The sequence below is a fragment of the Lepeophtheirus salmonis genome, chromosome 3 (assembly GCF_016086655.4).
Source record: "Lepeophtheirus salmonis chromosome 3, UVic_Lsal_1.4, whole genome shotgun sequence".
NCBI lineage: Eukaryota > Metazoa > Arthropoda > Copepoda > Siphonostomatoida > Caligidae > Lepeophtheirus > Lepeophtheirus salmonis.
The window spans coordinates 19,093,103-19,109,395 of NC_052133.2; the positions used below are offsets into that span (position 1 = coordinate 19,093,103).

General features: G+C 28.9%; 2 protein-coding genes across 4 annotated transcripts in view; one reads left to right on the top strand and one right to left on the bottom strand.

Annotated features, from left to right (window-relative positions):
• Positions 1-16,293, bottom strand: part of LOC121113979 (cell adhesion molecule Dscam2) — a 186,274-nt gene that overhangs the window by 129,031 nt on the left and 40,950 nt on the right. The gene's annotated exons all lie outside the window — the stretch shown is intronic.
• On the top strand, positions 2,126-7,221 carry LOC121113980 (matrix metalloproteinase-9). 2 transcript variants are annotated; one of them, XM_040707787.2, is made up of 6 exons: positions 2,126-3,366; positions 3,491-3,835; positions 3,905-4,072; positions 4,382-4,405; positions 6,267-6,458; positions 7,042-7,221. In XM_040707787.2, exons 1-6 carry the CDS (start codon positions 3,303-3,305, stop codon positions 7,059-7,061), a joined length of 813 nt encoding a protein of 270 aa, XP_040563721.1. In that variant the 5' UTR covers positions 2,126-3,302; the 3' UTR covers positions 7,062-7,221. The 2 variants fall into 2 exon arrangements, with proteins under 2 accessions (XP_040563721.1, XP_040563722.1); XM_040707788.2 differs by lacking the exon at positions 7,042-7,221 and adding an exon at positions 6,712-6,983.

Below are 16,293 nucleotides of genomic sequence, written 5' to 3' on the forward strand. Positions count from 1 at the left end.
TCAGTATAGATCATGCCAAAGGCAGTAATATTCCGATGTTGATCGAAATATATTTCTCAGAGTCCAATGAAGACTTACATTTATACCCCCCAAAGAAATACATAGTGTTATTCTACGTCATAAATGAGCACACCGACTAGAAATTACTATATATACTAAAATGTGTTCTTTTCAAAATTAAAAAAATTAAGATATCAGCTTCGGAAAATAAAATAAAAACATTTTTTTGTTTGTCTTTATGATTTCCACCAAACTCAATTGTTTATATCCATGTTCCCACATACGCCCTTATATTTTACTTGTCGACTTAGAGTACTAATACTTGATACATTATCTATTTAATTAATAAGATATTCATTTATAGTTTAAACTTATAACTTTACATATGTCATGACTCATATTAGTATGATTCATTAAAGTGTTTGAGATCATACAAGGAACACAGGAGTACAAAAAACATATGTTACTGAAACATTAAAGAATCAAATGAGTAGTGATGTGTATTTTGGCCCTGTTAAAAAAAAAGGAGCAAAACTCCAAATAGTAACCCTGACAATTTAGATAATGTTTTGGAGTAGAGCAGCTTAGCTTTAATGACATTTCATTATATCAGCTACAGTCATCTGTAACAAGAGAAGAGGGTAAGAAGGAAATAAACAAGAATATTTGAAAGAATGACTCTGTTCTCGATCCTCAATTTTACTCTGTGTCCAACTAGGACTTACAATTATAACTCCACAACAAATCCTAATGGTTACTCTCCGTCTTTTTCTCCATTGTTCCTTCAGGTTTTGAATATAATTGAATGTAGTAGGAAAGGAGGTTCACTACTTACAAACTAAATTATATTGCCAACAGTCCTTAGGAAAAGAGAATTCATTTTTCAAATTATTCATAAAAAAAAATAGGCTACCTTAAAACTAGTAACGATTTACATCACTATTTACGTGACAATTAAAGGAAAACTTTCAAAAAACAAGTTAACATTTTTACTTCTTAAAATGGACAGATTTCCAAACAATCTTGATTACAATCGATACTAAAATATGAAAAAAAATATACTGTCTCTGGAATATTTAAATTTAGTTGAGATGGGACTTTGCCACTATTCATAGTGAACTAGGAATTTGAGCAGGTCATAATATTAAAAGAACTACATCCCTGAACTTTGTTACGTCACGTGTCACTCTGTATGAGTCAAAGTGATAAAAACTTTAGTCATTTTCTTTCTATTAGTAAATTATGACAGTTTATGATATTAAATGACAATGAAATTATTATGTGTTTCGATGAATATTCCTTCTCGATAATAAATAAAAACAAATTAATCAGGTTATGGAATAATCCAAACATATGTAAATGTCCCAAATATATTTATTAAAATATTCCAATTACAGCTTCATTTTTAAAAAACTGATCAATGAAATATATTCATAAAATGTATTTTAGGGTGTTTCTTATTTTCTATTTTGTTGAAATGTCCGGGTCACCAAGTCAAAATCCAGTTTTTTTTATAAAAAATAAAATAGGGAAAAGTTGGAGCAAAATTAAACAATGTTTAGATGTAGGTCAACGACATGAAAGTCTTAGAGTGACAATTATTTCTTTATGATTTAAAAAATACAATTCGTAAGTTGTATTTAAAATTGATCTTTCTTTTAAAAAGTGATAATTTATATTAAAAAAATTTATACTCAGCCATCATAAATAATTTTTTGTTTGGTTTTGTGAAATATATTTTTCATTAGTTTATAACTTTTTTAACATAGTATAATTTATATAATAAAAATAATAATTTATATTCTATGAAGCGTTATTATACAATATATAAAGTAATAAATGCTAATTTTTCTTAGTAATATGTTTGAAATACTAAGGTAGCCTAGAAACATATTTTTTTCGAGTTCAAGTAAATCTTTTGATGCCCTGCGAAGGATTGTAATAAGAATTAAAAGTGTAATTTGTCAATTGTAAATGATCCTTGTATTATTTAATGAGTGCCACTCCTTGTTTTGCTTGGTCAATGGTCATAGACTTTAAAAACATCTATTATTTCAAGGGATTGCTTATGATTATAGGTGCATGGCCATAATTTTGGATGGAAGTTTAAAAGCTCTTATTGGAGTTTCATCATCGGAATGATATTGTAGTAATAGCAAGAAATATTATTGTGAGTTCAAAAAATTCTTCATAATCATCTCTTTGAAGAAGCTGTTGAAGGTTTTTGCTTGCAAAATTGATAATTTGTAATAGTTTATCTTTAGTGTGATATGCTATTTCATTATTTGCAATTCCAGGCTCCTAATTAGTTGTGCTTTTTGAAATTTTTTAAAGAGTAGAACCTCAGGGAAAAAGGTATCTCCCTAGCATGTTTTTCCTAAAAACTTAATATTTCTTTAATAGTAATATTTTATGATTCCCGGATACTATTTTTCATTCAAAATGATGATATAAAAAAAATCACAAAACCATTCGTGATGAAGACAGTTTATTTTTAGTAAATCTTGTTACAAATACATCTGTAAGATATAACTTACTTTGAGATTGTGTTAGTTGTTCCATGTGCCTTTCTTTGTGATTTGATATTGATATTATTTTTGTTGAATATACTATTATCCTACTTACCTTTTCCTTCATTAAAAATATTTCAATAATATATATCTTTTCTATCTTTGTTCAAGTTAGCATCCGTTCTAATTAGCTTATGAGGAAACTACAAAGTTTTTAGTAGCATTATTTGTTATTAAAAAAGATTAAACTCTTATAACTAATAATTGTACTACGATAATTGGATATAAATTGAAAACAAAAGTACTTCTGATGTGCATATGTGCAATGATGCTTCATAGAGGGAGATTTGAAATTTGGGAAAACTATGAAGAACTAAGAATTGGGATTGATTTGACGTCCCAAATTAAGGACCAACACAACCAAAACAAAGTGTCTGAGTGGCAAGGTGTCTTGTTGTATCGAGAACCGTTTTTGATTATAGTTGAGAAATAAATCACTTTCTTTGAAAAAAAAATTTAAAAAATGACAATTTTCAAAACTTTGAAGTCGTTGAGCTACCTCTAAACATTGTTCAATTTGACTCAAACTTTGTCAATTGTTATTTTTTTAACAATATAGAATGGATTTTGAATTGGATATTCAACAAAAAAAGAAACACCCTAATGTATAAGCACTTGTCAATATTTAAAATCACTAATAAATTAATCATGAACTGACGAATGGATCAAAATTTTAGTTAAAAACGTAGTGGATAACCGAATTATTCGTAGATAATCAGTTCAAACACGAGGATGTATATGAAATATCTACTAAATGTACTTATTTCTTATATATTCCAGGCAAAAGTTCCAGAAGGTATTTATTGAAAACAGATAATTAATTTGTGTTAGTTAATTTTAATTCCTATTGAAGAGCTATTTCAAGATAATTTGATTATTTTAATCATACTTTGTGGAGTTTATATATATTTTTTAAAAAGGTTGTTCAACCATCGTTGGATATCCTTGCGTTTTTCCTTTTATATACAACAACACAAGGCATATAGGTTGTACAGCTGATGATTTGTATGGGGTTTTTTGGTGTGCAACTTCTGTTGATAAAAATGGTGTTTACAATGGCACATATGGCATTTGTTCTCCATCTTGTTTAGAAAAATCCCAATCTTTGAATATTTCAACAACTTTACCAGTATCCTCAAAAAATACACCAACTATAACCATATCAACAACACCTTCAGCAACAACTCCAACCACAATAACAACCACTTATATATCAACAACCACACCAACATCCATAGCCACCACGACAGCAACAACTATGCTAAGTATGTAACTCATAATATCAAATAAAAACTAAAATGCACGTGGTAACTACTTTTACAATTTTGATAAAGACTGCCTAACGGTCAATGGAGAGAATTGTACATTCCCTTTTATTTACAATGGAAAACATTATGGAAGCTGTACAACTGCAGATAATTCTGGCGTATCTTGGTGCCCTACATCCCTGACAAAAAATGGAAATGTAAAAGAATATGACTATTGCCTCAAGTCATGCCCAAGTAAAACATACATTTTGCTCAATTGTTGTGAAAAGTATTGAAATTACCTTTAATTGTATTTCTTTTGAAATACTGAAGCTGATAGTCTTAATCATTCAAGCCGGATAAAATTTTTGACCCCAGCAATAGATTAATAAAAAAAAGCAATCCCTAAAATTTATTAATTAATAATTCAATAGTTACTTTTATTTAAACTAAAGCTGAAGTTTCTTATACAAAAATTAGAAGTGTTTTAAATATTTTTCAGATACAATTGTAATCTTTTTCCCATTTTTAATATATATATATATCTTTCCATTATTTTAATAGTCAATGTTGAGATTAAAACCAAAGGTAATGTATCTTAAAGTATATGTAAACAGGCCTCTCCGTCTAAAACACAACATATTTCGAAAATTCTAAAAATATTAAGAAAGTGAGTTAACTAAAAAATATGATCCTTCCTCTACACTCTCGTTCCTTTGTGAAACTTCGCGTAGCAGTTTTTCACGACGCTCAGCTCCAGGTTGATTGAAACAGCGATAATGGCAGCCTTCAGCTGGTTCTTTGCCCTGTATAGGACACACGATATCTTACCCTAGAGTCGTAAAACAAAGCAAACTCGAGCGGAAATCAGTCAGGGTTCCAATTATGATAAGATGATGATGACGAAACGGATTTGTATAAGTTTTGGGGTTAGACATAACAAATGTTATATTTTAAGGTGCCAATTATATATATATGTATATATGTGTATATGAATTATAAAAATAAGGACCATACATTTCTTTATAAACTTGAAATTTACAACTTCAAGATTCCGGTACAACCTAATTAATCAATTTATCTCAAACTTTACTTTTTTTTTTTTTTTATCAAAACATAACTTATTTTTTTGCCAATTTTTTGTTACTTTCCAAATATATGTTGTAAAAATCAGTTGTTGGTCATTTTCTAATTTTGAAATATTCCTCATATTTTTCTGCCTGCAGATAGATAAATGGTTGTTGCTGTACACTTTTTCATGTTTTTGATTTGCATAGTTTTGTTAATCAGTCAATTTTACTGATTTTTTTTTGTGTACAGCCTTCCAAGATTATTACCTTAATAGAGGAACCGATATTGAGCAAAAACATATCCATTAAACAATGATGAACAATTTAAAATGCTGTTGCATTTAGACAGGGGTGTCTTAATACATTAATTGGAGTATACCAAAATGAAAAAAAATCAGAATTTGGTACTGATATTTGGTAGAATATTTTTATTTTACATTTACTAATTTAAGAATGAAAATAACTTGCAATATAAAAAAAAAAAAGGTTTTTCATAGACGTGTTATGATTTCAAAATCTATAAGTATAAAAAAAAATATATATATTTCAATTTGTTCCTCTAAAACTATCGAGTTTAAATGATATACAGGATTTAAAAAAAAGTAACATTGCAGATTAGGCGTATACCTTTCTATATTTTTTTAACGCTGCTCTAATTTGCCTTAAATTATTTTTATTTGAGTCCTAAAGATGTTGCAAGTAAATGAATATACTCTTTTGGTACCGCGTATTAAATATAAATATTTTGATGTTTATCGTTACTTTTACAACTCAAGTCTCGTTTTTAGAAACCAAGTGTCCAATAAGTTATAATCAAATATGGTTCAAGAGTGCATATATGGCAAATAAGAAACGGTATTATACCTATTTATCATTTTGGACTACAAAAATTGTCATTTAAATTATTGTAAATACAAAACTTTATGTATTTGATCTACTTTTGTATTTAACATGACAAGAAAAATATCTATGCGTATACATGGTACCAAAAGGGTATACGTATATATATGCAAGATCTTTAGGACTAAAATAATAATAACGTGAGATAAATTAAAGCTATGTTGTTAAAATATTGTTGTAAGATATATATCTAATCTACAATACTTGGTTAATTATAAATTTTGTATCTAGATTAAACTGGATAATTCAAAAAGTAACAAATTGAAATAATAAATTTTTCTGATATTTTACAGATTTTCAAATCAAAATGCGTACATAAATGACCTTTTTTATGCAAGATTGAAAGTTATTTTCTTGCTTAAAAGAATAAAACGCAAATAAAAAACATCATGTAATACCAATTTCAGAACTTATGGTACTCTCTAATATATACATATATTATTTAACTCAACTCATAACTTTATCATTAAATTCCTTAGAGTGTAAGACCATCAACGGAAATGTCTGCAGTTTTCCATTTAATTATAATTCAGTAAAGTATGATCACTGCAAATCAATTGGTATAACTAGACCATGGTGTGCTGTTAAAACAGAGAAGGACACAAATGAAGTTATAGCTTGGGAATATTGCAATAGTCAGTGTGATACAGATTCAGGACCAAGTCATGATGGTAAATCATCTTTTTATATTTATATAAAAAAAAATGTAATACAGTAAAAGCTGGTCTAACTGCCGCCTATTTTAAGCATTTCACCCAACTAAGCAGTCATATCTAGTTTTCGAATATAAAAATGTTACAAATTAGAAAATATTTTTTTAAAGAAATCACCTGCACTTAGTTATTTTTTCCAATTCTTTTGCCTGCTCGCTTTTTACAGATTTGTCTGTGTAGCTTATATTATTATTTTCTTTTTTTTTGACAGAATGATCTTCGAGAACTAATGCAAAATATATATTCTCCTTCAAATATAATAAGAAAAATATACCAATTGTTTAAAAAATATTAATAAATGAATTGGTGTGAGGCGTCAGTCGATTAAAAAAAGTTAGCCGTAAAAGGATTTAGTTATTTTTAGGATACCTGTAACAAGGAGTATACATTAACAAACTGTATTGAATAAAAAATAAAATATAATTTTTTTTCAAAAATTATATACAGATTTTTCTTGAATAAATTATAGATTTTTTATTAAGCCACAAGAACAAATATTTATCAATTGTCAAATACTTCAAATCTTTTATTTTTAATGTAGGTTCAAAAGGAACATTCTAATTCATGGAGAAAAGAGTATAACATGACAATTTTTGATAGAACAATATTATATCATATTTTGTAAAATTAAATTTCGAAACTAAATTTAATTAGGTGTAACATCACTTGTACATATGCATTTTAGAAAAATAATATATATAAATCTCTATGGAACTCTTAATTTTTCATTAATAATTACATAATATTTGTGACATTTAAATAACATCATAGGAAAAAAATATATATTTTAATCAAAACGATTTGCCTCAAATGAAGTTGAAAAAGGAAAGGAATTGTAATTTTGTAATGAAAAATTGATTACTTCTTACAAAATTGATATCCTTGACAATTCTATTAGTCATTAAAATGCATAGAACTGTTAAAAATTGTGTCTATGTAGGATATTAAAAAATGATAAACATTTTTTAATACATAAATACTTTGAATTTTCTAGGTGTTGAATTATTACTTTCAATTAATAATGACTGATTCAGATATAATATCATTTTTACTAAAATATTCTTCCTGCACTAACTCTATTTTAAATGTATAAGGCTCTTTTTTGAAACTGAGTAGTGAATAAGTCTTGAATCACCTCTTTAACTGTATTTTTGAGTGGTGTAGAGATTTTCAATGAGAAAGTTGCACACATAATTGAAAAGCTATTGTTATCTTTCATAAGATAATTAACAAACAAATACATGTCACTTCTGAGCAAAAATGAAAACAAAAACTTGTAATTAGCTACTTTAATCTGCGCTGGTTTTGAAAGCTCGGATGTCCTCACCACACCATCTATCGTGTTTGCAAGTCCCTTGAAGATGGATCCCCCCTCAAAAATTGTCATCGAAGTAGTAGATCAGTCAAATTAACCCCCGAAGCTACGGTACAATGAAGTACAGCTTATAAAGGTGTGTAATAATATTCCCTACCTGGTAGCTCTTATAAATATTCAACAATATTATATAACAAGTAGATGAAGTTAACAAGGGGGTTGATCCAAGTGTGTAATAGCGTACGAAGTCTTGAGCAGTTGGAAATAGAAAAAGGGATTTTTGTTCCAAAGCTGTTATCATTATTCTTTAATTTGAAGAGAACATCTAGGTTGAAAGTAATCACGCGTGTATGTACTCTTGAAATACGGAGAGTATCACTGATGATTTTTAGTAGAGTTTCATGTAGTGTTATTAAAAAAATATAACCAGCTAGCATGTATTAAAAAAATCCCAAAATTAACGTGGTAACTCTGACAAATGTTACAATAAGTTTATGTTCGTCTAAGGTCATTTTGTTTAATAATTCTAGTAATAAATTGACTCAGAGTAGAATTGAGGATCGACATTCAAGAAACTTCTGTCTGTTTCGTTGCAAGATACGGGGTGGAATTTGTGTTTATTTACTTGTCATCATTATAAGCTGCTTCACTTTCAAACATTCTTCAAATGATCAGGGTTACCATATCATTTTTTGGCGTTTTTTTACAGACCGGTAGGTCATATGGTGTACAACTATAGTATGTATCATCATTTTATTATATAGCTAGAATTTTATCTAAGAGGAAATGAGTAATGACAGTTGGTAGCATATTTACTCCGAGTCTAAGAATGGTGGACACTTACAACTATTGATCAAAATCGTGTACTTTGGGCATGCTAAAAAAAGAAACCAAAATCAGTATGGTAACCCTGACAATTAAAATAATGTTTGGGAGTAGAACAGCTTTTTCGTCTTGGAGTGTCATTAAAATAGATACAATCAGCTGTGACAAGGGAGGGTGGGGAGGAGGAAATAAACAAGAATGAATCCCATGTTGATCCTCAATTCTACTTGTAGTCCGAACAAGGACTTACAATTATAAATCTGCAACAAATCCTTAAGGTTACTCTACCACTTTTTTGCGCATACATGAATGTTCAATCAGGTTTCGAATATAAATGAGTCTATCTAGGAAAGGAAGTTCAATAATCAGGAGTTAAATAATAATGACAACAGTTAAGGGGGAAAACAATCATTCCGAGTACCAAAAAAAAAAACCAAAAAATGGGTAGGCAGCTCAACTCATTATTTTGTTAGCTGTTGGGATTCTATTATAGATTTAATCAGAGGCAAGGTTAAGAAGCCTGTCTTCTTTATTAGTCTTAGCACTCCGAAGAATTTAGAGGAAGAAGCACTGAAAAAAAAAAATAACATTTTATGACCTAAAGGCACAAACCCCTTTTTGAGATGGCCCTTTTTACTACCCTTTAAATGAGCGGTCAAATATTATATTGTTTCAAGACTTTGACATCTTAAAATTACATTTAATTAATCAATAGATGAAGCATTATCTATTTGTGAATACCATTAAAATTTGTTAGGACTTCTATAAAATTGGAGAAAAAGAATTTTATGTTCCCTTATGTGTATTTCATGGGGTAGGAAATTTACCGCACAAGTTCAGATCTCTGCCAATTCTATCAAATTTTATAAAATTTGGAAAATGGAGCCTTGAATTTAATCAGAACTTCTATACTCTTTAGATTATTTCGAAGGAAGAAGCAGTCTCCACAGAAGTCTAAAGCCATTGACTTTCCTTTAATAAACTCTATGGCATTAACTGCAAGAATGCTTACATCCATGAGCTAATATACCCTTACCAACATGGAGCAATATTTATGGCATCTGCTATAGGATATACCACCCTTTTCTTGAAAATCCCCAATTATCCCCAATTTTAAACTAAATCAATGACACTGAACTCCCCCCCCCTAGTATACACTCCCTGCATAAAATAGGATATTTATTTCTTATTTTTTATCTACCCTGTTTAATATAAAGTTTTGAGAGTTCTTATATAAAGTAATATCTTTAAACTATAATGTTTATTAATTTATATTTATTTATGTAATTGCTTTGTAGATATAAAAGAACGGTGAATAAAAAAAACCAAACAAGCCAGTTAAAAAATGAACACGATTTACATCACTACATATAATTCCCACACAAATCCTCAGTGTTACTCTTTAGTCTTTCATGAGGACACAAAAATTAACGAATAGTTATAGGAGCTTTGGAAAATCCTAAACAGGTCACAAGTAATATTTCCTAAAACTCTAATACTTTCAATGCGCTGTGGAAATCGTGTCATTATTTATACGTTTATATGTTGGTAAACTATATAATTACATATAAGAAACCCTACTTACTTGAGAGACACTGATCGTTGCCCTAACTCAACAAATATAATTCTTTATTATATTTTGTTAGAGGTGTAATAATACATATTAAAAGAGTTACTACTATAAAAAGCTTGCCTTTTTATTTATTCTAGTAAAATGATTGGGTCTTACAGGCTTTATTCTTTCTATTTTATTAGTAAGCTTTACGGAAGTGAAAAAGATAGTTTGGAGCATAATAATATTACAATATAAATGTATTGCTATAAGGACACCCCTCCCCCTATATATACCCTACCTAATACTAAGTATAAACAGGAAGTAGGTAAGGAAAGGTATAAAAAGAAAAGAAGAAAACTTTTCTATTTAATATTGGGGAATTACATCCAGTTCTTGGTTTGTTTTTTTGTTCCCCCTTATTCTCATATGTGTACATATATGTTTTAAACATGTATACATTTTTTTAACAAAAAAAAATTGTCACTTTTGTAGCTTTTTTCTTCTACTTTCAAAAAGAAAGTTTTTATTACTCTTTGTGTATGTAACAGATTTGTTTATAGTTGTTTTTTTCTTATAGAGAAAATATATTTATGCAGACAAACATATGCAAAACTGAGTAGATGACACTTCATTTATATCCTCATTTACTCTACTCACTCCCTCACTCTATTTAATTATAATACTAAAGTTATGGTGCGTCAAACTAAAATAAAGAAAATCCCAATTGATATTATTTACTTCATTTATATATACCCAATATTTCATAAATATATTTGAGTCAATCATTGGTTTTGTATTGAAATTCATATGGTGAGTTAAGATACACAAAAGTTTCCAGTATATTTAAGAACCTTCATTTGATTTAATAGACCTATATTCGATCCGATATGGCTTCTCAAATGAAATGGATCTATTTACCTTTCTTTTATGGTTACAATAAATAATGTGGCGAATTCAAAAAGCTCATGAGAATTTAAAAAAAGACTTCGAAAAAGAAAAAAAAAGAGAAATTAGCGTCTATGTAAGTAAGATATTTCATTTTACTTGATTTTTTGGCGGTTATATATATTTTGTATTAATTGTAATCAAAATAAAGTAATAAATAAATCCTTTTTCAAATGCTGAAATTTTTTTATGAATTTATTTTACCTTTATTTTCAACTATATAGATATTTCATGTAGAAATATGACACTGAATCGTAGTTATACCCGAAAAACTAGATTTTTTTTTGACAGGCATTAAAGGCCAAACAGATATCCGTTGAAAGTTTTAATGTTCATATTCGTGTTTTACGCCTTAAATAACATTAATAAATTTAGTTTTTAGCCAGCTGACCTTAATGCTGTTGCTAGTGTAGTATATAATTCATTGATCTATTTTAAAATCAGATATATTTACACATTTTGTGTGAACAAAAATTAATTATTTATTGGAAAATATTAAGACAAATATAATTTTTTGACTCTTGTATTTGGATAATTCCTAACAACTGCAGCTCAATTTTTAAAAAAAAAAAATTATACAAAACTTATTTTTTGCAGGGAATGATTTTGTAGATCAAAAATAAAGAGTGTTCATAATTAATTATCTGAAATAGTTTCAAAGAATTACGCAAAAAAAACAAAAAATAAGTAAAAATGACTGTTAATTTCTAGACCAAGGGTATTCTTTTACAAATGAACAAATTACTCAAGCAAGGATTTAACGGAACCAAAATAATAATTAATCGTTTGTACGTAAAAAATATTTACAAACCAAAATGAAAAAATGTGTATAAATAACTTTTTTTATAACACGTCGTTACTATTTTTGTATCTCACAAAATGGACTAAATCAATGAGAGCAAAATTTTCTCAGCTCTAAAATAATATTTAATAATTATTGAAAAATGTTCACAGCCTATGGAGGGATAACTTGAATCTAGTCAATCAATATTTACAGTTCGAATAAACAAAAAAGAAGTCTGGTAACAATTTTTTTAAATAAGTGAGATTACACCGTGATACAAAAAAAATCATCTTTCAAGAGTATTATGACTTCACTACAAAATTAAACTTGTAGGCTCTAATGAACTATAAATGACTTTAAAAATAATGCTGATTTAATCAACAAAAACTATTTACATGGAACAGGTGCCCGGTTAAAGGATTGAAGGAAAAAAGTTCCCGTCAAAATTGTTGTGGTAAACTAATTGTGAAGCAACATCATTATAATAATTATAATTGCTTATAATTTGATTGAAATACAATATTATTGTGTGCTATAAGATTGCAATTATATTAATAGTCAAAGCCATGGAATGGTTAAAAAATCCACTGCAACTGCTTCCCTGAGCCTCATATACCCCTTATAATATCCAAAGATACACTCCAGCTTTCAGGTAGTAGATGTGAAGTGCTGGATCCCAATGCAGTTTAAACTCCAACGCCGCTGCGTTTCTAAGCATCAAAGACCACTTAAAAATATCCACAATCATTTTATAGTGAACCCTTTTTTAGACTAACTACATGCAATTTTTCGATTATTCTATTGGTATAGTATGTAGTATTGAACATAAAGAGGTTATTGAATTAAAAAAGTCGAGTAATGGCTGTCTTAAGAAGTTGAAAGAGTATCAGTAATTCATTATTATTTTCTCACATAAAATACATAGATCAAGGGAAATTTAATCTAAGAGTTCCTTAAGGCACTCATTAGATGAGTGTCAAATTATAATTCCCTCTTTAATTTCATAAACACCATTATTTTGACCAACTATGGACGAAAAAAGACAAATAATAAATTGTTCATTTACAGGGAATATTTCTTGAGTTAATATATATTCTGAGGGCTTTTCGAATATATGTACACGGTTCATATATTGAGATTGGGAAATTTTTGTTTTATGAGTATACATACCTTTTTTTCTTCTATTCCATAATATAAGTGTATAAAAAACCTCAGTGTATTTTTCTGGTTGAGTACCAATCAATAGAGGACCTCCTTCTTTATAAATATTACTTCTATGTACAGTTAACATTTCATAAATAAATGAAAGGGAAGTCACATAATGTATAGGGAGCATTTGAAGAAGTGAGGAAAGGGGAATCATTGAGAATGATGAAAAAAAAAAAAAAATGATGACAAGATATAATTCACATAAAGTTTGACGTTGTGAATCCTTTTTGAACTTCCTTAATTATATATGATGTAGTTGAACTTTGGTAGAGGTATATGGATACTAAGTAATAACTTTTGAAGATGTTATATATATTTACAGGGTGCCAAATGATTTTTTCAAACGCAATTTTCTCTTTAACCAGATATCAAATTATGTAAATAAAACCAGATTCTGAAAAATTGATGGATTTGGATTCATTTTATTTAATAAAATCACCTCCAGTCTCAATTACAGTCTCTTTAGGAGGCTGGAAGCATGAATAGGCCTCGATCACGCCTTACACAATGAAATGTATCGGATTCAGATCTGGTGCAATTGGAGGCCTAAAGTACGACGTGATAAAATCTTCAAAATTATCTTGGAACCATTTGAGGCTTTTTGTCAAGTTGTGGCAGGGAATCGAATCATGCTGACACATGAATGGCCTCCCATTGGTAACCATATCCACCCAGAGCTTCTTTTTAGTCTCTAAAACGGCCGTATAGGTATCACTGTTGAATCCGATGGCTTAGAGGAACGCATGTTTAGGCATGACGTGACCTTCGGAGCTAACCACCCCAACGTTGGCTTGGAACTTCGTCTGCATGACGATAGGAACACCTTTTGGGTAAAAAGTCCAACCAACTGCTGCTCTGGCTGTTGACCTTTCGATCCTGGGAAAAGTTTTTATCGTTGTTCACGGCACAAATTCCAAGGAGACGGAAACACTGGTGCTGGATGCGCCATCACCAAAGGTGATGCATCAATTTGCCATTCAATGGCTTCATTGAATAAAGATTGTTTCAAGCAGAATTTTTGCCATAACACAAGGTGTAGAAGCTCTTCTCAAGTACGAAAAAACACTGAACAATGTAATAATCAGATCAGACACCCCATATATCAGCAATTGCTGCAATCTTTAATCCACTTACTACTAATAAAGAAGTTTTAAAATGTAAAGAAACCATCATCTAAGGAATGAGTGAGAAAAATATACATCTAGAATGCAGTAAAAGACATTCTGATAGTTTAGGAAATGAATTTACAGACCATCTAACGAAGAGGGGTACTAAGACCAAAAACCAATTTACAATTGGGACGCCTCCAATCTACATAAAGAAGGCAATTAATGACTTCTTCTTTCAATATTGGTGTGACCAATATAAAAAACATCAAGGTATGAAACATTCACATACTATGCTTAATAAGCCGAAGTTGAAGTGTATCAAGCTCGGAAGAGAAAAATTGAGACTCATTGTACAGGCCTACACTGGACATGGCCCTTTTCTAGCCCATCTAAGCAAGTGAAAGGACACAAGCTCAACGTGTAATGTATGTATGGAAGAATTGCATAGTGCAGACTATTTTATCGATAGATGCTCCGCTCTATCTTATTAGAGACATCAAGCACTGAATGAAGAAAACTATGACCTTCGTATTTTAAAATTTTAAAGGCTTTAGAATCTGCTGTAGCAGCCCAAATACCCCGTTGTGGGATCGTGTTTGTTGCCTTATATTTGTATAATGTATGTATGGCAAGCAGTAATAAATATTGAACTAGTTATAAGAGTTATATTGAATTATTTTATAAAATAACGATTACCAGTTTGTATTAAAGCTTTTATTTAATTTTGAATTTTAATTATCTGTCTACAAATATAGGAAGTATGAAATATTTAAAAACTCTTAAATGTTGTGTTCATATCGCCTAAATCTTTAACACCTTGTCAATAATATCCATATCTCAGAAACCTTATTTATCTACATTATTCGCCACTATGAAATTTAAGGAAAATGCTGCTTACCATTCAAAACCCCACTGTGAAACAGTCTAATATATACATTATCAATATAACAGAAAATAAAAAGATATCATTTTGTAACATAAAAGTGTATAAAACTTTTTTTTATCAATTTATCAAACCTCTAATGAAGCGTAGTAAATCATTTTTATATGTGTAGTATATATATGTGTATGTATGTACTACTACAATGTTCAATGATCAGGAAAACAAAATCATCTTTCAAAAAATTGAAACAAAAGTAGCTTTCTTTCATAAGCTCTCTGCTATATATAATTTTAAAAGAGAGGCACATAACAGTCAAAAATATTTCACAATTTTTAATTTAATTTAATGGAAATCAATAACATTTATAGAATAGGAAAATGGTCTATTATTTGTTCCACGAGTAAGTAGTAATCTCATTTTATGATTTCTTTGGAGGGAAAGGTTTTTTTTGAAGAAAATATATAAGGGAAGCACTTCTGGGGTTTTTCTTATTTTACTAAAATAAAATGTCATTAAGTTTTGTTCATTTCGAATTTTTTAAAACTTTATTTTAATGGTGTGCATGGATCTAGTTTTTTAGACGTTCTAGCTACTCATTTTTAGTCAATGATGCTTTGAAACATATTTTAATTTCGACTGTTGTATGTCTATACATATTTTGGTTTGAAATTTTTTTAGATACTTTTTCTTAAAATTTGTCTAATTAACATGTGTGAGTCTCACATGTATAAAAATGTAACTAATTTGCCAAAATTAATGAGACACATTAGTCTGCAAGCTGTACTACTGTCTTGTGCAGGAACATCATACTAAATTCCATTTTCATAATTGAAGATAAAGTGGATTTCAACTGGATATCTTATACAAGATAGTGCTTAAAAAAACTGGGATTTTTTTCTAAACTTGTACTTGTAAGATGCCCTGCATTGTTATTTTATTTTACTTGCATTGGTAAACATTAGTGCATTAAAATTACTTTATCTGACGTAGGAATTGTTTTGAAGCCCATATATATATAATGCATATATTAATGATTTTCATTTTTTAGTATGAGTATTGTGATTATTTTTTAATTAAATATTTATTTACTAATTTGTCAGATCTTATTTTTTTGATTATATGTTATAGGTGAGGTTTTTATTTTCGCGCCTCCCTTTGTTCGCTTCAT